Source organism: Xyrauchen texanus, chromosome 28 (assembly GCF_025860055.1).
Source record: "Xyrauchen texanus isolate HMW12.3.18 chromosome 28, RBS_HiC_50CHRs, whole genome shotgun sequence".
Taxonomy (NCBI): Eukaryota; Metazoa; Chordata; class Actinopteri; order Cypriniformes; family Catostomidae; genus Xyrauchen; species Xyrauchen texanus.
Window position 1 is genome coordinate 40926169 of NC_068303.1, and position 26513 is coordinate 40952681.

Consider the following 26513-nt stretch of genomic DNA (forward strand, 5'->3'; position numbering starts at 1 on the left):
GGTACAACTTGCAAACAACACCTGTGGTTGTTGGTTTAATTCCCACTGGGGCCATCTGTACATGTAGTAGACCTAGATATAAATGTCATAGTTTAGTAGTTGAAGGACCAGGACTGACTACTTTATTCTTTTGTTCTGGGAACCCCTGTAGGTGCAGATCAAACCCTAATGCTGCGACGTCTTGGAGTTTGGCGATGTTGTGCGAAGCATGGACAACAAAATGCTATGCTGCAACATTTCAGTGCCAATGTGTCGGTTGGAGAGTTATCCCTGCCAGGGGATCTGTTACTCCCCCCTAGACACCCAGGAAGATTTGGTGTTGCTTGACAACAGTTTGAGGCAGGATAAAGAGCTCCAGCAACGATTTGTAAGTGTGCCGATTTCGTTTATAACGCCATAGGGTCATCTAAAAAGTAAAATTAAGATCGTACACTGCATATTCTACAGTCTGAATCCACAGCCTGTCACATTTTAAATTTATGAGAAGCTTCAGAGCAATGTAATTTGTAACATTTTTTTGGTATTTTCAGCTTCGGTTTTTGGCAATCAAATGTGGGAGGGACCTAAAGACAACCGTGTGGCGAATGCTTCAGAGTATCTTCTCTAATCACCTTTCCATCAATACAACCTGGACTGGTGTAGGGGATAAAGCATGTTTTAGAGACATGTTCCTGAAGACCATTGTTCAAAGTAAGTTGGATATTTTTTTATATTTAAGTAGATGTGTATGACCTTATGCCATTCAAATGGAATGACAGATCTTTATTTTCTACAGGAGCCATCCGGAAGAACCCGGCAACCCAGGATGCCACTGATGAGGCGATCCAGGTTAACGTTACGCGTTACCTGAAAGGAGCATCTGAACGTGAAGGTGGAAAAATGCGCCGCACAGCTGAGAGGGACCCACAGCCGACCCCTTAAACCTAGGCTGACTACTGACACCCCAGCATCACTGACAACTGGAACCCTTTATTTATCCTGCAGTCAGTAACATCAAGACCCCTAAAAAAGCCTGCTAAAAGTGTCAGACTACACTCACCCAATCCACACTGTTCACTGTGGAAATTGCTTTTTTTTTTTTTTTTTTCCTCATGACCCTGCTTTGAGGGCAGCTCCTTGGATGAATATGGGATGGTTTGTCCTTTCATACAGGCGCACGAGGAATCACTGAAGATATGCCAATTTGCACTGCCTCATTCTGGAGGTCGGGGAAAACCGGTGATTCTTAACCCACTACGCCACACAGTCCCCAACCTCTCCAGACATTCTGATTGGCTGTGTTCTCTACAGCTGGATTTTCTGCTGTTAATTATATTTATTCCCACTTGTTGTCATGTGTAAGTTGAATGTCAAAATGTATATTATACCTGTTATCCTGCACATTCCTTGATACCAAAGATCTCAATTATTTCATATACAATTTGCTGCGTATTTCATTGTTACAGTGCTTAACTATTCTATTTTTAAATATAGCTTGTAAATCCTAGATTATACATCTAATACTTGATATCTGCACCTTATCTGGTATCAAATATTCTACTTACCGTGACTTTAGTATTGGCTTATTTCATTCCGTCAGTGCTTAACGATTCTATTATAGTTTGTAAATCCTATTTCATGCCTCTGATACTTGATATTGCACATTAACTAGTACAAAAAATTCTACTTTCATTCCGTCACAGTGCTTAACTGTTATACTATTGTTACATATAGCTTGTAAATCCTTGTGCCACAGGTCAGCATTGCAGTTATAATGGTATATTCTACTCCAGAGCTTTACTCTAAATTATTACCACTTATCCTATTGTTAGAAATGACTTGTAAATATGATGTTATACCTCAATTTATTTGGTATCCTGAAATTTATTTGGTACCAAATATCCTCATTGCTTATGTTTACTGGTAATTCTTTTCATCCCAGAGCTGACCTCTTTATATTATTAACAATTATTGTAAGTGTTACAATAGTGTTTTTAAAAAAAAAATTTTTGTTTTACCAAAATTGAATTGGAAACCTGCATGTTCTTTAGTGTGTGTGTGTGTGTGTGTGTGTGTGTGTGTGTGTATATATAATGTTTGTATTTTTCTGTTATTTATATTTCAGTGATCTGACATCTTGTTTCAATGACAGTTACTGTCCTTTGATGTGGAATTAAAACGCCAAATGGAAATTTGTCTGGTTTGATCAATCATTATTCTTGATAAACTGCAAGCTATAAATATATATATATATATATATATATATATATATATATATATATATATATATATATATATATATATATATATATATATATATATATATATATATATATATATATACGGCGGATAGCCAGCGGGCCGGCCGCGGTAGGAAGGTGCGATATCGCCATTCTGCCGCTTCTACTGCCGCCGGAGCACCGCCAGCGGCCCGCCGACTTATTGCTATCTGGGCTAGTGCGTGCCAGGGCCAGTTGCATTCCCGCTGCAACTTCTGGAGCTTCATCCTGCTTCCTCAGGGCTTTTTCGGAGCTATCGGCCAATGGCCTTTGGCCTGCCGATTACCCTTGGGCGAACAATGCCAACCGGAGATTGAGGCGAGGTCAATGTCAAAGGTGGAGTTTTGCCAAACTTGCAAGGTCTTGTATCCAGCACAAAACGGTACAGATTTGTGAATAATTAAAAAATTGCAGCCACAGTACAAATCCGTTAAAACGCACAATGGACAAAGCGGTGCCCAAAGGTTCGAGATCATGGTCTGTGTGCTGGGACATCGCTGTTAGTGGAGAGACCATTCAGGACACCGTGACCATGAACTTATCTTGCTAGCTAGCTAATTTTTACATTCGATATAAACTTGATATTCTATATAACTAAATAACATGGATACATCAGCTTGAGCTTCCCTCTTGCTTTTGAAAAGTGTGGGGTGTTTGACGTTGGCACCAGGGCGGCGTGTTAAAGGTGGGTTTTAGGGACACGCTGCTCGAAGTCCAAGTCTATTGGCCAGTTGACAGAAGAGACAGATGTTTCAACACTTAGTGGTGGTGGTGTAGTGGGCTAAAGTGCATAACTGTTAATCATAAGGTCGCTGGTTCGATCCACCACCAGTGTGTCCTTGAGCAAGACACTTAAATCCAGGTTGCTTCGGGGGATTGTCCCTGTAATAAGTGCACTGTAAGTCGCTTTGGATAAAAGCATCTGCCAAATGCATAAATGTAAATGTAACACTTAGGTCAATGTGTAGGGATTAAATAATATAAATATATTTACATTATGTGTGGTTCACCACCTCCTATCTATTACTTGTGCTAAATGGATCAATGAACCTAGTGAGAAAAACACAAATTCAGCTTTCTTCAAAATCCCATCCTTCAAAAACATGTCAGCCAACCCGATGTGACCAAACCCCAATGAGCAAAATGATTGAAAGTCAGAAAGAGTTTCTGATCAAACAAATGTGGAAGCTAGCCCCCATGCTCTATTTCCTGTTTACAGAATCTACTGCGACTCTCACAGAGACAGGTGTGAATTTATTTCAGTGATATCTGTCATGTGGTAGAAACATTGTGTTAACCTAAAAAAAAAAAAACAACACATAACTTGTGAGAGCCTCTTTATTGAGCACAAAAATTGCTAGATCAGCACAACGCAACTTATAGTGGAAAAAATGTCTTGGTGTATTTTTAAAAGATGATTAAAAACTGTTTTTGACTCAATGAGGCAGCTTTTAAATGTGGTGCTCATGGACACTCCACAATGGTCAAAAGATATTCATCTTGCACATGCATAAATAAAAAAAAAACAAAGAGCACAACAGTTTGGTTCCAGTTCTTAAATGAACAATCCATTAAATACAAAAACTGAGATAACATATTTGAATCGACTAACAGCCCTAATCAAAACATGTATGAATACTTGCACAGAGTATGCTTCTGGCCTAACACCCTATACAACAACACTTCCCACAAACTTCTGCTTAAAGTATCCTGTGATGGTAGTTGATGGTGGTTCTAGATGTGAGCTTTACAAACTCCTTCATGTGATGCTATGGTATATGAGTGTAGTACTGTTAAGCGAGAGTTCAAACTCACCCTCTGATCGGCGTTGTCTTTAAAGCTCAAAGCAAAGTAATCTTTCTCCAAGAGATTCAGGTGCTCGCACACTTCAAAGAACAGGTACTGGCCTTTAGCCCGTTTCTGGAGAAAGAGGAAAAAACATTTTGACACATAAATCCATGTAACACACCTCGGCTTGATGAAGTCCACTACCAACTGTCTCGTAGAATTCATCTGTATTGTACTTGAACATGATTTATTTCTTGACCTCCCTTAAAACATCTTCATCAGTCATGGACGTGGATATGATACAACAAAGTAACAAATCACATCTCTTTCATGTCATTCTGAGTTTTTGCCAATAGCTGTGTTTCCATCCCCCTGTATTTTTGTGTGAAGTTTGGGATATTGCATAAAAACTTTGGATCGAAACATTTGCATAAAAAGCTTGTACGCTCACAGCTTATCCGGACATGCACATAAACTAAAATGGAGACACATTAACCGAATACATTCCAATAAAATGTATATAGAAATATACATGTACATCAAAAAGAAGTCATACCTCAACAAGCCATGTGAATACATACAGTAATCCGCTCAGAGAATTTCATCACATAGCATCTCAAATCTGGTTATTGTAAAATGCCAAAGTCTGTCATCAAAACGATAGTCTACTATTACATTCCAGACACGCTTTCACTCCAGACATCCAATCGCTAGCAAACATCAAGATCTTCAGAACGTTTTGTCTGTTGTAGCCACAGTGGCTACAACGTCCATTTTCATTTCTATTTTCTCCATCCCATGAGTTTTCTGATGGTAATGCTGCTTTATTCGCACATTGTTTTAGCGATATTCAGATTTTGATTGGGCACATAGCCGCTGACAGATAACAAGTGACAAGACTTTGTCGGCAGTTTAGTTTGCATTATTTGTTAAGCACTAGGTAGGTCCACTCACATATCGAATGTGTTCTGACTAGCGGTGATTCCATCGCTTGGAGCATTTTGATTTAATTCAGGCCATAAAAATACTTGGCACTTGAAACGGCTAGTTAAGAGGTGGTGTTAAATGCCAGCGTTGGCCGTTTGGAATTGTGACTGGACAGTGTGTCAAGAGTCTGTATGTAGACGCCACACACAGACGCTGGGTAAAAATGGGCAGATTTGAGACGTTCCTCACATTCTGGACACAAGCACATTGAGTGTGAGTGACTCTTGAGGAATGAGAGGGTGGCATTGAACTAAACAGTCTCTCTATTTTCCTCAGAATTTTGTTGTCCAGACGCAACAAACGATGCTCTTCAAGCATTACTCACTGTCTCACTGGAAGAGGAATATTTTAAAGACAAAGCGAAGCGCTGCATTTTTCCACCCCTACTTTAAAGACATAAACAGACACATGTTAAAATCTCAAACTCTAATGATCCAAAAGATCAAGAAAAATTATGTTTTCCCATAATACAACCTCCAAAGTATTAAATCTGTCTGGTTATGACATGACACACAGACTACTACAAGCTGCCATTATGGATGCAATTATACTAACTAATCCGAGCTTTTATTCACACTATGAGGCAGATTTACTGATAAGTGACAGGATGTTATGCTCGGTAAACTCTAAAGCTGCTGTTTCAACACTGAAATCATGAGCGGTCATTAAGAACAGATGCACGCACACACACACACACACGCACGCACACACGCTAATGGATTTCAGTTTCCACTGGATCAATAGTGAAATGCTATTGCTGCAGAAGAGTTGCATTAGGTGAAAGCGCATTAAGGGTAAAAAGAGTGTAAACAAACTCAAACATTGAGAGGACAGAACCATTAGAGTATTAGACACGTCGTCCATCTTTTTCCATTTCAGTTCTGTTTCTTCAAGCCACTGTTACATTTCACACAAGCACAGGGCACAAAACCTACACTGCAAAAAAACCTTTTCTTAATCAGAGTTTTTCTTGTGTTTTTCAAGAAAAACGCATTTAAAACATCCATAAAACAAGACGCATTTACTTATCTCGAACATATTCTTACTCCATTTGTAAAAAAAAAAAAAAAAAAAGGTTATCTAAGCATAAACCCCACAAAATTCAAAAAAATTCAACCAAATTTTAGAAGCTATCCCTGATTATATATTTTTTCACTTTGGTAATTCTTTTTTCTGAAGGGAGATAAACACAGATAATATCAAAGCCAAATGTCATGGATCAATATTTACTTAGAAAGTAATCCATTCTTTTGTAGAAGGGGGTCAAAATGACAATGTTCTCTTCTGATTTGGGGGCAAAACTACAGGTGAAAAAATTAATTAGAAAGGTGGCAGCTTCAGGATTTTATTTTTGCACAGAAATTGGCAGTTGACTTTATCACCTCATTGCATTGGCACAAGGTGGCACTATAATTAGCACATTTACATTTTCGATAATAGGTCATGATGCTCATTTTTTTGTCCAGACCAAATGATTCATTACAAATGCAATTCAAATTCACAGTTATTGAGTTCAAAGTCATTTTTATATTTTGTTTGGGGCTTAAAGTAAAAAATTTAAGTTGCATACATTAACATTTATTCAAGGTACAAGGAAAGCCTTTTAATACCTTTTACTTCATGGTTACACCACATGACATTTCTATAAAAAGAAAACATTTTGTTGTAAAAAAAAAAAAAAAATGCTTTACATGTTTTTCCAAAAAAGTGTGAAATGAAAATGGATTACATATCTATGAACTTAAAACAAACTTGATCATTTTTATCACATTGGACAGTTTGTCAATGACCTTAAAATAAGTCTGGATCTGTAGGGGCTAGACGCTGCTATGGTGGACAATTGTTGGCTTCTTTTCCTTTCTATCCGCTCCAACTCATCAATTGGAAAAACAAACAACAAATATGTATATCTGTCTACAAAACTCATTTTAAGCTTTAAGCATAAGACTATGAGAAACAAACTGTGACCAAACCTTTGATTGGTAGTGCATCTGAAAATGTGTCGAATATCTGACAACAAATTTGATCTAATTTCACACTCCACGTCAGATCAGGAGAGGCTTTCTGTTTTTAATGTGTTGACAAAATGTGCTGCAAAAAAACCCGCAGTTGGAGACGGATACTCCGTCAGGGGTAACTGGAGACATGTCCCCATGGAAAGTAACTAGGTGTTGGCACAGTGGCTCTGAGCATAACAAATGGCCACAACTGAACCCATGAACCGAAGGAAAAGTGGAATACAGCTTTGATATCCACCTCAGTGCACATCATGACTGTTACAGTGTATGTACAGATTTTTAAAGAGTGAAATTCAAGCACTTTTCAAGCATTTTCAAGGTACCTCAAAGCTTTAATTATTAGCCAATTCTAAATTTTACTTGACCAAATATCAACTAGATGTGACCATTTATAAAGAAAGATTGTGTAGGTGTGTTTTTCCCCACAAATTCTACAACTGATATTAGAATAAAGGATAAAAGAAGAGAAAAACAAGATATTCAGTGACAAGATATGAGATTCATGTGGAATATCACCACAAAACATGCACACCCAGGGCTTGACATTAACACCCGCCAAATATGGGTAGAAATCGTCAGTGGTGGGCAACTCAGTCACATTTATTTGCCACTTTGGTGGGTGGCCGCAGCCGAAGCAAAGTTAATTGTATTCATCTTGCGTCCAGAGTTTTAAGAGCAGTAAATATGCCTCTCATATCTGACACGCGCATCTCAGTGGGAAGAATTAGGCAGGGTTTTGTGTGAACCGCCTCAGTGCACTTCAGTGTGCTCCAGAGATAGATGCAAAGCTCTGGGACAGTGCAGCGAAAAACTTGCATGATTCAGTCGGGCTTCGATATCACAGAGACCACATATATGGCCCATTTGAATTCGGAGAACATTCTAGTTAAAAGCTCTATATGGAGGAAGTTGAACCTCTGAAACGGTTAGACAGCCCTGACATTATAAGCAACACTGATGAGGTAAAGAGATAACAGCCCTGGATCAACATTTTTTTCAAATACACCTCATCGTCCAAACTAAAATATTTTTACAGCAGTAACACTAACTGATAACTGGTATAGATGCATATAAAATCGATTGGGGCGAATCTACCATATAAATAGATTCAATCATGTCGGAAGACGTATCCCGAGGTCCTGGAAAAGATGTTACGGTGTTTCAGAAGGGGCAAATTATTGATCTGCATCAAGTAAAGAAATCAACTAATGAGATTGCTCAAATCACTGGAACTGGGTTAAGAACTGTCCAACGCTTTATTAAAGGAAGGATAGTGGTGAACCGTCAGTTTCACAGAAGAAATGTGGGCAGAAATAATCTAGAATGATCACTAAAACACTTGAGGTCACATCTGAAAAATGGACAGTAGAACTCACGGCTATGTTTAATAGTGAAAGAAAGAGCATTTCCACATGAACAACAGCACGAGAACTTACAGGATTGGGACTAAACAGCCGTGTGGCCACAAGAAAGACAAAAAAAACTTTAAATTTTCTAGGGAGCGTAAAGATTGGAAAAAAGGTAAGGTGGTCTGATGAGGCCAGATTTACTCTATTCAAAGCGATGGGCACGTCAGGGTAAGAAGGAAAGCGCATGAAGTGATGCACCCTTCATGCATAGTGCCCACTGCACAAGTCTCTGGAGGCAGTGTTATGGTCTGGGGTTGCTTCAATTGGTCAGGTCGAGGCACAGCAACGTTATGCGACAAGTCAGCTGACTACCTTAATGTACTGAATGACCAGGTTATCAAATCAATTAAATTTATTTCCCCTGACAGCACTGGCATATTCCAGGATGACAATGCCAAGATTCATCAAGCTCAAATTGTGAAAGAGTGGTTCAGGGAACATGAGGAATCATTTTCACACATGAATTGGTCACCACAGAGTCCTGACCTTAACCCCATTGACAGTCTTTGGGATGTGCTGGAGGAAACTTTACAGAGTGGTTCGAATCTCCCGTCATCAATACAAGATCTCGGACAAACATTTATGCAACTCTGGATGGAAATAAATGTTGTGACATGGCATAAGGTTGTCGAAACTATGCCACGACGAATGCACGGCGTAATCAAAGCTTACAGCGGTCCAGCGTAATATTGGAGTATTAAAAAAAAACATTTGCCCAGACAGTGTATATTGTGCATTTTAAAATCTCATCCAATCACATTTTAGAGCTGGAACTACACACTTGATACTATTGTGAACTGGTGGTTCGTTGGGAGATAAACTTAACAAAGAAACAGAATATAGGCTCAGATAGTGAGAGAGATAAAAAGGTCCAAAAGTAAAAACAAACAAACTAATAAATGAAAGAACAAACAAAAGCAGCTGAATAAAATAAAATATCTAATGAAAGACTAAAAGTATGACTGAAAAAAGGAATGCAAGAAAGTGAAGACAATATCAAAATAAAGAAAGAGCGAGAGAGCGAGCGCAAAGTGAGAGATTGGGAAAAACAAGAAAGAGTGATAGAGCTAAAGAGAGAGTGTGAAAGGAAGTGTGAAATAATGAAAGAGAAGGAAAGACAAAAAAGAAAGAAAACGAGAAAAAAAGAGAAAAAGAAAAACTCTTAACTCTGGCCTGAACTCCTCTGAGATTGTTATTAGTATGTTTGAAGAGGGTCTATAACAGCGTGTGCTACAAGACAACATGAGAAGGCTGAATAATAGAGACACTGTCCTGAAGCATTACTGTCAAACACAACCTAAGGGGAAACAGTCTGACATATTTATCATCTACCAGAGGAAAGAGAGCGATTCTCTCCAGCATCTTAGACTCACGATGATCATGTTATTCAAAGAACTCGGACGCGTTTACATTTTTACATCCAGATTACATTGTTTTTACATAACATATTGATTACATAACTAGTCATCAGAAGGTCGCTGGTTCGATCCCCACAGCCACCACCATTGTGTCCTTGAGCAAGGCACGTAACTCCAGGTTGCTCCGGGGGGATTGTCCCTGTAATAAGTGCTCTGTAAGTCCCTTTGAATAAAAGCGTCTGCCAAATGCATAAATGAATTCTGCATCCAAGAAAACACGTGACTGACTTTCTCTCCATAAACTCCCCATCTACAGCATTAAAAATATAAGGCCATATGCTGTTATATAGGTCAGTGCGCTGTGAATAGTTGAGGATACGTGCTCTGTGACTGAGTGTTTGTGAAGATCATCTCTCCAGAAAGAAAGACAGGACAAAGAATCAATCCTTCTGTCAGGACTAGCAGGTTCTCAGCTGGTTTCAATTCAGGACAGATCAACCCAACACAGCACAAAATAGTTTTTCACACAAAAGTAAACAAAAATGTCCTTAAACAATGACATTTATAAATATTACAATGAGCATCCATAGACCCAACAGTATGTAAATAATTAGCATGGCATTGGCTGAACAGGAAAATTGATTTGCCAGACTAACAAGTGAACTAATATAATTTGTTTGGGTTAAAAAAAAGCTCAAGTTCATCAGACATGTTACAAACGCTTTATATTTTCTCTCACGGGGGTGCAGCTTTTTTGCATCAGATGCACGGAGGTTTTATACATTCAATACAACAAAACTTTAAGAAGGATAAGGTTTGTATGATGTAGGCCTACGATTGTTATGCCAGTAGGTAGCCACAATAACAGTTGTTATTGTGTACAGGTATACTGGTACAGTTACACTTGAGCTGACCAAATATATGGATTGATAATTTGTAGTAGGGATGTGTACGGTTAACGTTTTTACCAATCAGTTAATTGTATGGTTTCATGAACTGTTATTCGGGTTTCTGCCGGGAGTTGGTAAGTGCAAATAAAGAATGTTTATTGCAATGGAATTTCCTCAAATGCTACTCAAAATAGCAGCACAGTGAGCTATGAGCTGAAACAGCACAATGCACAGGTCTTTAAAGTCAAACAAAAAGGATCAAACTGTCACTTCCTGAATATGCGCTCCGCACGTGCAAGGTCACATTTCCATGTCATGTGCGTGGAGTTAAATAGCCTCTTTGGGGTGCCTTGATTTTTCAATGGTTGAAAATCAAATGAAACTGAACTTGTCTAATTATTGTAGGCTACTTATGTCTGCACACCAGAGCAAAAGGGGAAAACAATGTCTTACCTTTTATTAAGCGTTGAAACTATGCTTTGGTTAAAATCCTGGAATCACGTTTAATGGTGTAACAGTTACGAAACTCAACGCAGCTGTTGCAAGATGCATTAATAAAAATGAAAGTTATTTTAACTTTACACTGTGATCCTACAATGGCATTGTATTGGCACGTTAAATAAAAAGAAAAAAGGAAGATTTTGAGAATAAACTTGTAATACTTTGCTAAGAAAGTCAAAATAATGAGGATAAAGTTGTAGCACTTTGAGATTATAGTCATTATATTTTGAGAAAAAATGTATTAGAAGTCGTAGTATTGTGAGAATAAAGTAGGAGTAGACTAAACAGAGCATCATCATCATCATCATCATCACAACAATGGAACGGACACCAAGGCAGCAGCTTTATTAATGCAAGAGATGATGGAGGATGTAGTTAAATCATACTATAAAGGTTAATATTTAGCAATAAAGAAATCCTTGAGCACAGAGTTATTAGTTTCTGGACACTGCAGGAAATGTATTCAGGAGAAAGAACCAGACACACATTTGAGCAGTCCAACTCAGCATTGGGTTTTCCTCTCTAAACAATACTTACCACATTCAATGTCTTGAAATGGACCTAAATCATTCACAGCAGGTCCAATTATTTTTTGCTTCACTTGAAAGGCGCCTAATGCACGCACAGCTGATTCATTAACAGAGAGCTCACAAAAACTTCCCACAAATTCAGCTCGGTCGCACGGCCAAGTTATCTCCGTGGTTAGTGGTGTTGTGTGTAAAGACCCAGACGCTCCACTCGCTGTTGTCCACCACATCTCTTTGATGTTACTTTCCTTTCCATTATCATGACATACTTAATACTTTGACTTTCTTCTTGTAATTTTTACTTTATTTTCAAGATATATATGATAATATTTCTGCACAATGAACAATGTGCAGACAAGTTGTAATTCTCACTGTGCACCTGACGTTTCCTCATGTAAAGTTCAGAACTGGTGAAAGTGTTGAGCTTAATATATTTATTATTTGACATGTAGGGTGGTCATTGTTTAAGTTATGGATGCAAGGATTCTTCTGATTTGTATTATATGGCCTGTGGGTTAAGCCCTGGATGTCACTGAAGTCTGGTGACACCCCTGATTCAAGTTAAGCTCAATCATCAGCATTAGTGGTATAATGTTGATCAATTATTTTTGTGATCTTGTCCCTCCTTTTCCCAGAAAAATCTGGGTTACTGTGAGGCACTTACAAATGTTACAATACCCACTGTTTCAAAAGTATAGCCACAAGACTTAAACAATATGTGTTTTAACATGATTTTAGTGTGATAAAATGACTTTCTAACTGCATCTGTGTAAAGATATAGACAATTTTACAACATCGTTTCCATCAACGAAGCCAAGCGTATACTACACAACAGAGCGCAGAATGGGTGTATCAAATACACGACCATTCGCCCCCAACTGAGGCCCTGGCGCATTTTGGGTGATCCGATTACAAGCGTACAAGCGAGACATCACGGTTACATCTAGCTATCTCTTATGACCAATTGCATTTAGATTATGAGGGGAGAATCTATGATTTCAGGATGAAATCAATTATTACATCAGTAGAATACTGAATGATAAAGCAAAAAAATTAAAAAGTAAAAGACAAAGTGCTAAAAAAAAATGGTGCACAGTTTCTCTGAATTATACTTGCATTTAATATAAGCACAAACATGACGTTTAGAGCAGAATTCTGAGTTCTATTAGGGGAATACATGCATTAACTGAGTTTCAGATGTGTGTGCTTCTCAGGGCGAGTTGCAAGAGCGTGCATAATACACAACTGTTGGTCGTGCGATCTAAGATTTCTAGTCGCAGACTAGTCACCGACTCAAAACATCAAAGGAGACAAGCTTGAGTCGTGTAGTGTGCACTATACCTAAAACGACCGTAAAAAAAAAAAAAAACGCAAGTTTTAACAGAAGAATTCATGCAAGTGCTTTTATAAAATTATAAGCTTCACATTTTTGCCTTCAAACCCTGCAGAAATTGGACCCATTGACTTCCACTGTAAGTGCCTCATTGGAACACACATTCTATTTTTTTAGGAGGGACGAGTTGTGTTATTTTGTGTTAATCAACGTTATGCCTCAAATGCTGTCGATTTAGCTTAGCTTGTATTGAACAAGAGAATATTTCATCAAATATAATTTTGTTCTTTTGATTAATTACTTGAGAACTTGAAACAATATTTACTCAAATTATTTCGTATTTTGTTGTGGATTTGAAAAAGATATTAAGAATAGTCAAATTGCTTTCAAATGTTAGCAAAATGGACATCATAACTGAAATATTCAAAGATAAACCAAAAACTAATCGCGAGCTTGTGAATCTGCATCGATACCCAGCCCTTTTATTTAATCTGGTTTGTATTTTCTTTTACATGGTGTAGTTTTATTCATGGGTTTCAAGGGGGTGTTCATGAGAGACTTCATTGTCACCACCGTCCAAATGAAACATCATGTCTGGAATGCTTTGTTTTATCTTGCGGCTTACGCTTTAGGGCAATCCGGAGACAGCCACAACTCAGAGTAAACATGCCACTGTCTTGTGCATGAATACACCGGGACAATAGCGGTTAGTGATGCTTCAGCACTTTCCGGTGGTGGGGACAAAAGCGACCCTGTTCAAACTTCACAGAGCGGCCAGTAATTACAACTCAGACCTCTCCGCTAACATTGTATCAAAACACAACCTGAATCCTTATCGTCACTTATTTGCACTCAATGAAACTCTAGTTATACATTATCTTACGCAGTGAAACATGGACGTAACCTAGTGAGCTGCTCATATAGACAGCTTGTAGGCAGTACATTATGTTGCCTTCTAAAATATCTCATTAGGCCAAAATCTGAGATATCAAGGTGGATCGTAGAATTGGCAGCGGTGCAGAGCAAACTCTCTCCTAGTGCTGTGAGCACCTTTGAGCCGATTTCGTCCAGTGGAAACGCAGCCTGAGAAAGCCGAACTGCTTGTGTTTTAGTGACACGCAGTAAATATCGAAAATTCCTCAAAAGCTTATAGTGGATTTTCTTTATCGTGATATATATCGATATCATTTTAAATCGCCCAGCCCTACTTCCGACATGATTGTTTAAGAAATGAGAAGCTACACACTGCATCAGTTAGAGTCAAAAGAATTGTTGCCAGCCGAAACATATTAATTACTGCAATAATGATCCAATCATAGACTCTTAACTATCTGCTTATTTAAATACAGACGATGGATGAATGGACGGACGACAATGGCCATCATGTCAGTTATTGGGCATAATAATATATAATTGACAAATATGAGAAATTGCACTTATGATTAAAAATTATCAGCTAAAACTTCTACACTGATGACTATGTATATGTGTTGTGTGCTCTCCAAATGTCTAAAGCCCATCAGCAGCAGCAGATATGGGAGTTTAATCAGCAGGTGGTGTACAGACCCCCTCTAATCTGTCCCTAGAGGACCCCTCCCCCAAAACACTGCAGGGTCACAGGTCATCACCCAGTATTTAAATGCCTCTTTCAGCACACTGCCTTATCCAATTACAGCATCCTAACTGAACACACACCAACACACACCTTCAGCACCACAAAAAAACCTCACACACTCAGTTCTACAGTTAAATAAGTTCAATTCAACACAACAGTTCACTGGAATTCCTCAACATTAATGTGGCTGTCTGTCTATTAGACCATCAGTTAATCAGCTCAACTGAAGCACACACATTTGCACAGGCCTTTCACACTAAAGCTTTAAAGAGAGACCCCGGCAGACTCTAAAATAAAAAAAAGCATAAAGTTATCTGTGATGAGGAGGAGGGCGGGGCTGGCTGTGAGGACACACGTGCATCCCTGAATTGGGCTAATCAGACGGGAGGGGGATAAAGACGAGCCGGAGGTTCAAAATTACCTTTTAACGAAACATTTTTTAGAGATAGCAGTAGCAAAGCTACTGGTGGAGGTAGTATCTGGGGTGGCTTTAGACTGGTTTGTTTCCTATTTGTCAAATAGGAAATTTGTAGAGTCTGTTACAGATGATTTGTCCTCCTCTTCAAAACTAAATTGTGGTGTTCCGTAAGGCTCCCTGTTAGGGCCAATATTGTTTTCACTATACATGTTGCCTCTTGGTCCAGTGATTTGAAAATACAACATTAATATTCATTGCTATGCAGACGAGCTGAAATTGTATTTGTCGTTGAATCCCAATGATCTGTCTAATTTAAATGTTCTTTAAGTGTGTAAAAAAAAAATTGCATGGCATGTCATTTTCTGCAGTTCAATTCTGATAATACAGATCTCACCTCCACCTCACAGGAGAACAGGCTGCCGTCCAATAAGGTCACGTGACACACCACCATCTTCATCTTCTTGCTGAGTTTGAGTGGAGACAGGACGCTCGTCTCCTGCTGGGTCACCTGCTCCTCCTCTTTCACAGTCTTTTTCTCTGTTTCCTTCTCCTCTGATTCTCTCTCTTTCTCCTCCCTCGCAGGCTGTGAACACACACACACACACACACACACAATGACCTGTCACACACACTCATGTTTTCCATTGGAGCAGATCGCTGCTTTGTGATGTCACTGGGTGGGTGCCGAGTTCAGACACAGAGAGAAGAATGATGTTTTTTGGCAAAAATATGGAACGTAAGGAAGCGTTTAATGACACAAGAGCTTTGATGGTGTGACAGGCGCTCTGTAAGTCATACTGAAATCACAACAGAGTGTGTCTGGAATATTGTCTCATGTTTTTTCCAGCATCTGATTTCCATTAGGATAAATTCACATGCAGGTTTAATTGAGGTGATGCTTTCTTCAGAAGGGAGATGCAGTAATGATCTGATTATACTGATCTAGAACACACCGCTTTTTTGTCTAGTTTTCCAGTTAAAAAAATAATAAAATAAAATAAATCCTTAACAAGAAAGTTTTGCTTTTCAAGTTAATACACCAAGAAAATATATATTGGTGTTTAAAAAAAATATTTTGAAAGAAATGTGCTTAGTCTTTGTTTTTTTAAGTCTTGGAAGTAATAGTTCACCCAAAAACGAAAATTCTCTCATCATTTACTCACCCTCATGCCATCCCAGATGTGTATGATTTCTTTCTTCTGCAGAACACATTTGGAAAAACTTTTTTTATTTCACTTTCGAAGACATTCATTTAAGCGCTGGAGTCATATGGATGACGTTTATGCTGACTGTCTGTTCTTTTTGGAGCTTCAGAAGGTCGGATCACCATCCACTTATATTTTAAGGACGCTTGAGCTGAAATATTTTCTATTTTTCCTCAAATGTGTTCTGCAGAAGAAAGTCATGCACATCTGGGATGGGATTATGGTGAGTAAATAATGAGATCATTTTATTTTTGGGTGAATCTTTCCTTTAGCCAAGTGAACAAAAGTGTCAGTGAAGAGCACGCTTGAGATGAAAAATCAAGAGAAATATCACTTTTTATTGCCCATCATTTTCAATCAAGCTTTCATTTTGCAAGATTACACAAAAAGTGTGAAAATGTGATTCAATTTTGTGATTTTAGGATACATAATTTATCTATGAAATTAGTCTTAGCAAGACAAAGGAGTCGCTCATTTTATTTGATCAAGTATAAAAATGTCATTTCCATCAGCGTCATTTCCAGTGTTTCCAATCTATTAAACAAGTCAGAATTTGAGATGTGCTGGAAATGACACAAATGACAGAAATCTCCTGTGATTCACGTACACACAATGTTATCAGACAAATAAAATAAAAAAAAGTGTGAAAATGTTTTAATGAGACTTTACTTTTTAGGAGTCAACAGTACAGCATTTTAGCTTCTTGTGTGACCGATCAAGTCCAATTAAATCTCTTTAATCATGATTGCTTCACAGATGACTTTCGGTATGTTCAACTTGAAGCAGTGCTTGTTGGATAGTATTCTGTCTGACTTTAGTTGACGTCACAGAGTAGGCCATCGAAAGAACCACAAGAGTGAGCCGAGACACATACTACTCTTACAACTTCTGCCGTATCAGTTTAAAAGTGTAGTATGGTAGTATGTTATTACTAGGGATGGGCATTTTGGTCATTTTGGCTACTCGAGTACTCTGACTAATTACTCCAATACTCGTTGAGTACTCAAGGGGCAATTACATGTTAATAACTGTATATATAATAACATGTCTGACAAACATCTTTGGCCGCTGCATTGCATCTTGTTGTTCCAGTGTATTGTCTATTTATTATTATAGGCTGTTATAAAATAATCTGTAACAAAATGTACAAAAGATATACAAAAAATAATGCATCATATTTTGTCATTATGAGAAGATTCGCTGCCGAACTCTGAAAGAATGTGCACAACGCGCGTCTGTTCATCCTTCAGGTTACCATAGTAATCTTAGTAAGTGCGCACCAGTTTTTTTAGTGACTGTCTGAACCATCTATTTTCAAATAACTGGAGATGCCGTAACCAAACGTATTAATATGATGTGTAAGGTGAACATTTGAAACACTCGCCTGCTGTGTATGTGTATGTGTAAGTGTGCGTGCGTGTCCAAACGTTCACTCTTGTGAGGAAAGCCGTGATTCTCTGTATTATTGTTGCTGTGATTCATGAAGCGTTCAACTCAAGCGAATTTCCACCTTTCAACTGAGAAAAGAGTATATAACTTTATATCGGATATCTAACTTGGAAACTCGAGTGGAAATCTTCATTCATTTCGTCACGCAGGGCAGGGAGGTTTAGTCAGTGACAAACAATCACTTTTATTTAATCATATCCATTAACGAGTCAAAGTTCTTACATGAAATGATAATAAATCATGTTTAGCAAACGTTTTGCAGAGACAGATGTTCAGAACACGGGTTTGATTATTGTAATGATAGCGTTGCAGCATCCTATATCAGTTTGTTTGCCATGCGAAGTCAAAGTACCCCTCAAAGTCACAACGTCAATCTCAAAATTAAAAAGAAGCGTGGTTGTGTTCATTTTTTATATAATTAATAGCACTGAGTTCATGTGTTAAAACATCCTAATTATTATATTTTGAGGCTGATGTATAGAAATTATGCAGATGTTGATGCGCACCTGTGTCTCAGCACTGCCAATGGACTTCTCCTCCTCCTTATCTTTCTCCTCCACCTGCACCTCCTCTGGCCTGCTCTGCTCCCTCACCTCCTCTCCTGCCACCTCCTTCACTTCCTCCGGCAGTTCTGCACTTGGAGATAATGCGTGTCCTCCACCCGCCGCCTCTTTTATCTCTTTCTTCTTCTCCCCGTTCTCCACGCTCTCCTGATTTGGCGTACCGTTCTCGCTTGGTTTGTCTAGGCTCTGTGATTTCTGTCGTTTAAGCCATGGAGGCAGAAAGCGTGAGATGCCCTTCTCTTTTTTCTGCCCACTGGCAGGAGGAGAGCTGCTGACTTCAGGAGACACTCCCTCTTCCTGTTCAGTCTTAGGCTCTGTGCTCTGGCTCCCCTCCTGGTCGAGAACACATTAGGAAATATACAATTTTTCAGAATGGAATACAATAATTTTTTCATAGTGATTTCATAAAAACCTTTATTAAAGAGTTGTCAGCCATGAACCAAACCAACCAGCTCTGAGGTGAATCACAACATTACAAACTTTGATTTGAAGCAAAAAAGTACTTGAAAATCAAACACACATTTTGTTGTCCCTGATTGGTGGATCATTCTCTTCAGGATCATGGGTAATGCAGTTCTTCACCAGGAATTGTGCTATTAAACACAATTTCTGAAAAATGAAGCTGAAATAACATGGGCCGATGACTTCAACAAAAGCATATGTAGGTCTGTTGTGCCGTGAAGGTTTATTCCCCTATAGAGTAAATTAATGAGACGTTTACTTTCAGAAACAGACTCTATTGCTAGTCAGAAGCAGATGTTATTAGGAAGAGGGATATTCTCATTCTAGAGAATGTTTAAATGGACAAAAATGTGTTTTGGCACTTAAGAACATCAGTATCATCAATATGTCATAAATATTTCTGGCTCATTTTCCAGAAAGAATACATTTTGTGCATTATATTATTGTGTATTATATAACTATTTTGTGTATATTACACATTTGTGTATATATTAAGTTCATGTAGACTATTTTTTTAATGGGTTTTTAATTTACTAAGCGGTGTCAAATAAATGCTATAATTTATATATAGATACAGTATCTCAAGTAAGTACACCGCTCACATTTTTGCAAATATTCGATTATATCTTTTCATGTGACAACACTGAAGAAATGACACTTTGCTACAATGTAAAGTAGTGAGTGTACAGCTTGTATAACAGTGTAAATTTGCTGTCCCCTCAAAATAACTCAACACACAGCCATTAATGTCTAAACCGCTGGCAACAAAAGTGAGTACACCCCTAGTGAAAATGTCACTCTGGCGGTGGTGTAATGGTGTGGGCAATGACACTTTGGACCCCTTAATACCAATTAATCATTGCTTGAATGCCAAAACCTGAGTATTGTTGCTGACCATGTGCACATCATTCATGGCCACAATTTACCCATCTTCTTACGGCTACTTCCAGCATGATAATGCACCACGTCACAAAGCAAAAGTCAACTCAAACTGGTTTCATTAACATGACAATGAGAGATTTGCAGCATGAATGTGCAGCTGACAAATGTGCAGAATTGTGTGATGCAATTATGTCAACATGGACCAGAATCTTAAAAGGAATGTTTCCAACATCTTGTGGAATCCACACCAGGAAGAATTGAGGCTGTTCTGAGAGCAAAGTGTAGCCCTCCTCAGTATATTAATATAGTGTTCTTAATAAAGTGTTCATTGAGTGTAAATGTATATATCACGGCTGTAAATTGATTACAATGTGTTTTATAATTATTGGCACAGTTTTCTGTGATTAATCGTGGTACATTAAAACAAACATTAAAATATAATCATAAATATATTTACTTTATACTAGTGCCCGAAAAATTTATCGGTCCGCGATATTAGTCTTTCACCGATTTATCATGTCAACGTATATGTTTTCCGATATGAAAACTTTTTTTCAGAACATACAATGCAGAAAACAATGCTTGAATGATTTAGAGTTGGTGTCATAACGTAGTTTATCCAGCAGAGCTCGCTCGGACATTGTTTACAGAGCTGAGCTGATGATGGTTCTGCAGACAGTGCAGTGTTTAGCTGTGTCTTCTCTTTAAGTTGCTAACTAGTTTGTGAAATACATACTGGAAAGTTAATAAACGATGATTCCATTATTTTCCCTTTTTAATATAACTAATATAACATTAACCTTGTCCATGACAACCATGTCACTCATGTTTATCACTTCTGTTTGCTATGTTAGCCAGCTATAGTTTGTCAGAGCATCTTTTTGCAGCTCAGCAGACAACCGTGCAGTGGTGGATTGTGTCTGTTGAGTGTTGATTTCACGCTATGTTGTTACTTAGTTGGTGAGACTCAATGCTGGAAGTAAATAAAGTCCATCTTTTACTCTCCGTGACAATGAGTTTATAGCTAACTAGCTAACCACGTAGCTACTTTCATTGCTTGTCAGCTGAGTGGAAGCTAATGTGTAAACATGTATTCACCAAACTGTTTTGTTCAGGATTCACAGTTTGGTACCCCAATCAACCAAACAATTCCAGTCGTTGCATTTATAAAATGTAATAATTAAAAGTCTGGTTTTCCACCGTTGAAAGTTTCCCCTGAACTTGTATAGCAGAATACGGTGTAACACCGCTGCCGCTGTTTATCTCTTGACTCGGCAGGTGTAAATGCTTCTTGTGTTACAGCTGCCCCTAATTGACTGCCAGTATTAAAATAGTCAAAATATGCTTGATGTTAAACAGTACTACTGATGTTTATTTGGATATTTATTGGATTTTTATTTATTCTTTATTTTCTCAGTGTTTCTCGAAGTTTTGCTTTTGATACCGATTCAGATGATAGTGAGAGAACGTTTTCGGTCGATGCGAAGAGATACGGCAGCTTGCCGGTATCTCTTCCACACCTGGCTTACTGCTTACAGGTGAAGTTTCCATTCAGCATACAGTAAATCATCTCCTGTGTTTATTATGCCCAGGACTTGTGTTGTAATGAATAAGTGTGCACTACTTTACACAATCAGTTTCTATGTATGCTAGGATGTGTGGTCGAGTCAAGTGTGTATTATACAGTATATGCCAATTTTAGCCACATGAAATGAAAAAGTTTTAGGAAGTGAAAAACAAAAACAGATATTGAATTAATTGCATTTTTTTTTTTTTTTTTTTTTTTTTACACGTTAAACAGTCAACTATAAAATCACAGAAATTGACATTATATTTCCCAGCCCTAATATATATATTATACATACACACACACACACACACACACACACACACACACACACATTAACACATGCATCAGGTGGATGCTTTTAGAGTGCCTCACAAAGGTTGTGCTGTGTTTCCTTTGTTTTTAGCATTTTGCACAAAAATACTGTATTTTTAGGATGCTCTGTAAAATAAAACGCAGTTTGAAAAGATTAAAAACGCACCTCGAGTCCTGCATTATGTTGTGCTTCATCTTTGAACGCTACAATGTGTCCTGCTGTGTTACACTCCAGCTGGAGCTGTGCTGATTGCCCCTTGCTGGCTGAAAAAATCTTAAGGTGGTATTTCAAGGTTGCTCCATTGGTAGGAAAATTCCTTATTTAGGAATTGACATGCAGTCAGGCCATGATTACTTGTGTAAACACTTATCTAGTTTTAATTCGGTTACGCCATTCCTAGCACGCAAACCTTTTACAATCATTGCGTCTATTATTAATAATATCCTTTGATTGAATTGATGTCATTGAACCATTCAATGCTTGCTGTAGTTTTTGAAAGGAGTTATCATTATTTTATTAGTACCTCCAGTACTGTCTGGGTGGGTTGGGTGTCGCTGTCAGTGGGTTTTTCGGGCTGGTCTGTTTGTGTAGCATCCGTCTGCTGCTGAACTTCTGGAACCTTCTCTGGTTCCTTCTTCACATCCGTCTCTGGTCCCACCTCTGTCGTCATTACGCCCGATCACACTGACAGACCAAAAAAAAAAAAAAAAAAAAAAGAGGATGGAAAATACACTTAGACAAGCAACTCCAAAGTACATTTACAGTGTTACCTCCAAAAAGTTATCTACTCCAAATCACTAATTACATGATCAGATTCATTTACTGATTACTTAGTGGGAAAAGTATTACTTCCACAAAGAGCATTTATTGAAACAAAACTCATTTTGAACTTCTGCAACTTTGACGTCACACAGATGAATCAACACAACCTTCCACACTTACACATCAATTAAAAGATTCCCTCTGGGAAAAATGCAGTAAAAAAAATCATATGCCTCCTTTAAAAATCGGAAGTCTGAAACTGACCACACATTGAGTTATGCTAACGTGAAACGGATGAAAGTGCTTTCAAATTAAAGCATCAAAACATTCTTTCATCTTCTCAAAGCAAAAGAATAAAGCCTCAGTCACAGCTATTCACAATCCCTGTAGTCCATCAAAAGCCCACCATGAGCAAACACACGCTATTCAGCACTATGAGGTGTGTCACGGGCAGAACACCTGTCTGTCTGCGCTCCATACGCACACAATACCAGCCTGACAATACTCTGCAATGCAAACACTCCACAATGGCGGTGTGCTTGTGAAATGCTGGGGGCCATCACACACAGACAGGGTCTAAAATGAACTTTAAAGAAAGAAAGGTTACCGTTCATCTGACTAAGCCCATTTGTGAAAACATAATATATTTTTTAAAATAGCATGATATATACATTATGTACAACAAAGCTTTTAAACCAAATAAGCTTTTAAAAATAGTGGTCTACATTCAGGCTGATCAGGTGCAGAACAAGCAACAGAACTGAACAACCTGTCCTGAAAAAAGTATGTGAAAGTGAATATTTAAAAAAAACAAAAAAAAAACGTATACGTAGATTGTCAGCTTTATTATAAAACATTTGAACTTTGTAAAAATACAACAAATCGAAATTTGATTCATTAATATTTATATAGCCTTTATCATGCATCGATAATCTGAAGATTTTCCCGATGATTATATACACACTGGCGGCCAAAGTTTGGAATAATATACAGATTTTGCTCTTATGGAAAGAAATTGGTACATTTATTCAAAGTGGCATTCAACTGATCACAATGTATAGTCAGGATATTAATAATGTGAAAAATGACCATTACAATTTGAACAAACGTTCAGAACTTCAAAGAGTTTATCAAAAAATCCTCCATGTGCAGCAATGACAGCTTTGCAGATCCTTGACATTCTAGCTGTCAGTTTGTCCAGATACTCAGGTGACATTTCACCCCACACTTCCTGTAGCACTTGTCATAGATGTGACTGTCTTGTCGGGCACTTCTCACGCACCTTACAGTCTATCTGATCCCACAAAAGATCAATGGGGTTAAGATCCATAACACTCTTTTCCAATGTCTGTGTTTCTTTGCCCACTCTAATCTTTTTTTTTTGTTTTTCTGTTTCAAAAGTGTCTTTTTCTTTGCAATTCTTCCCATAAGACCTGCAGCCCTGAGTCTTCTCTTTACTGTTGTACATGAAACTGGTGTTGAGCGGGTAGAATTCAATGAAGCTGTCAGCAGAGGACATGTGAGGCGTCTATTTCTCAAACTAGAGACTCTGATGTACTTATCCTCTTGTTTAGTTGTACATCTGGTCTTCCACATCTCTTTCTGTCCTTGTTAGAGCCAGTTGTTATTTGTCTTTGATGAGTGTAGGTGTACAACTTTGTATGACATCTTCAGTTTTTTGGCAATTTCAAGCATCGTATAGCCTTCATTCCTCAAAAGAATGAGTGCTGTTTTTTACATTATTAATGTCCTGACTATACATTGTGATCAGTTGAATGCCACTTTGGTGAATTAAAGTACCAATTTCCTTCCGAAACAGCAAAATCTGTACATTATTCCAATTATATATATATAGGGATTCGTTCAGATTTAAATAGGACTGCTCATTGCACAATAGTCTCTTCAGACATATTTCGCAACACAAATTTGGTGATGTGCAAGCAGGAGGGGGTTTTTATTAATTTAAAGGGGTTTGGTGGACGACATAGTGCCTTCTAAAATTAAAAGCAATTATTTGATATAAAAAGGTATGAACACACCGGCAATGCTCATCTTCAACATTTTGATGTGCCACGGATCAACACTTGCATAGTTTTCCATTAAATTAGACCCAAATCATTTTCGAAGGACAAAGATGATTTATTCTAGCCATCACTGGATCATATTGTAAACATGTATATGTCATAGAGCCTACAAAATGTATTTTCATTTACAAGTACAGTGCATTCAGACCCCTAAATATTTTCATATTTTGTTATGTTGCAGCTTTATGCTAAAATGCTCTAAATTATTATTTTTTTCACATCAATCTGCAATCCATACCCTTATAATAAAGCAAAAAAAATATTTTTGATAACTGAAAATGTATTACAAAAAATAAAAAGTGAAATATCACATGGACATAAGAATTCAGACCCTTTGCAATGACATTTGAAATTGAGCTCAGATGCATCCCATTTCTCTGGATCATCTTTGAGATGTTTCTACACTTTGACTGGAGTCCACCTGTGACAAATTTAATTGATTGGTATGATTTGGAAAGGCACACACCTGTCTATAAAAGGTCTCACAGCTGAAAGGGCCTTGGTTAGAGAGGGGACAAAGAACCTGATGGTCACTCTGGTTGAGCTCCAGAAATCATTTGTGGAGATGAGAGAAACTTGCAGAAGGACAACCATCACTGCAACACTCCACCGATCTGGGATTTATGGCAGAGTACAGAAGCCTCTGCTCAGTACAAGACACATAACAAGCACCTAAAGGACACTCAGACCGTGAGAAACCAGATTCTTTGGTCTGATGAAACGAAGATTGAACTGTTTGGCCTCAATTCCAAGTGTCATGTCTGGAGGAAACCAGGCACCGCTCATCACCTGTGCAATACCATCCCAGCGGTGAAGCATGGTGGTGGGAGCATCATGCTGTGGGGGTGTTTTTCAGCGGCAGGGACTGGGGACTGGTCAGGGTTGAAGGAAAGCTGAATGTAGCAAAATACAGAGATATTCTTAATGAAAACTTGGTCCAAAGCGCTCAGGACCTGACTGGGCCGAAGTTTCACCTCCCAACAGGACAATGACTCTAAGCACACAGCCAAGACAACACAAGAGTGGTTTAGGGACAACTCAGTGAATGTTCTTGAGTGACCCAGCAAGAGCCTGGACTTGAACCCAATCGAACATCTCTGGAGAGATCTGAAAATGACTGTCCACCAACGGCCCCATCTAACCTGACAGAGCTTGAGAGGATCTGCAGAAAAGAGAGGCAGAAAATCCCCAAATCCAGGTTTGCAAAGCTTGTTGCATCATACACAATAGATGTACTTCAACTAAGTACTGAGTTAGGGGTCTGAGTACTTATGTCAATGTGATATTTCAGTTTTTTATTTTTAATACATTTGCAAAGTTATCAAAAATTAGGTTTTTGCTTTGTCATTACAGGGTATAGAGTGTAGATTGATGTGAAAATATTAATAATTTAAAGCCTTTTAGCACAAGGCTAAACTTCAATCTCCTGCAGTCTACCATCTCCTAAACATGTTACCGGTCTACTACACGTACTCCCCAGATAAAATGTTCCACTGTCATTTGTCACTTGGCGAGTGAAAATTTTGGCCCCTGTACACTACACAGCTTTGATTTCCTGTCACTGGGTCACATTCAAATGATGAATTCTATTGGGACAACACTTTCCAATCCTGAGGCGACAGCAAAGCTTAAACCCTCCAACCTTCTCTATAACAGCGCACACACTCACACAAACATCTCTAATTCACCAGAACCTCCAACAGATGAAAGTTAAAACTGGTGTGACGGTTTCTTTTCGTTTTCTCATCTACATAATAGTGTACTCCTAAGACAAGACAAAATAAACTTAAGCAAATATCCGCATTTAAAATTTACAGTCTTTCTCTTCTGGGAAAATGGGCCAATCTTGCACTACACAGATTTTGCCCAATCATATGCTCTCAAGAATGATAATGTCCCTCCCCTTTAATACCACCGGTCACCAAACAGCAAATCATGTTCATGCAGTAAGTGTGATGTAAACTAAAGCAGTCTGCTTATTTTAAAAATAAAAGAGACAAGCCTTTCGATATGTCCTGCACAAACTCCCCGTTTTAAATGGAAATTTGTCAACACAGGAATGAAAACTGTGTCTTCAATGACAAAGACGAGGCAAACATGTGATGATCCAAACATGAGCTC

The 26513-nt window shown here is 38.2% G+C and overlaps 1 protein-coding gene and 1 long non-coding RNA gene across 8 annotated transcripts in view; one reads left to right on the forward strand and one right to left on the reverse strand.

Annotated features, from left to right (window-relative positions):
- LOC127621843 (protein 4.1-like) overlaps positions 1 to 26513 on the reverse strand; it is a 151090-nt gene that overhangs the window by 81799 nt on the left and 42778 nt on the right. For all 7 annotated transcript variants that reach the window (XM_052095607.1, XM_052095606.1, XM_052095605.1 and 4 more), the window contains exons 2-5: positions 22070 to 22230; positions 18263 to 18652; positions 15497 to 15685; positions 4074 to 4178 (exon numbers count right to left, since the gene is read on the reverse strand). In XM_052095607.1, coding sequence (XP_051951567.1) covers positions 4074 to 4178; positions 15497 to 15685; positions 18263 to 18652; positions 22070 to 22216 — 831 coding nt within the window. In that variant the 5' untranslated portion in view covers positions 22217 to 22230. The remainder of the gene's footprint in view (positions 1 to 4073; positions 4179 to 15496; positions 15686 to 18262; positions 18653 to 22069; positions 22231 to 26513) is intronic.
- LOC127621850 (uncharacterized) lies at positions 256 to 1082 on the forward strand. The gene is made up of 3 exons (XR_007967912.1): positions 256 to 367; positions 531 to 690; positions 776 to 1082. It is a non-coding gene; the product is annotated as an uncharacterized LOC127621850 (long non-coding RNA).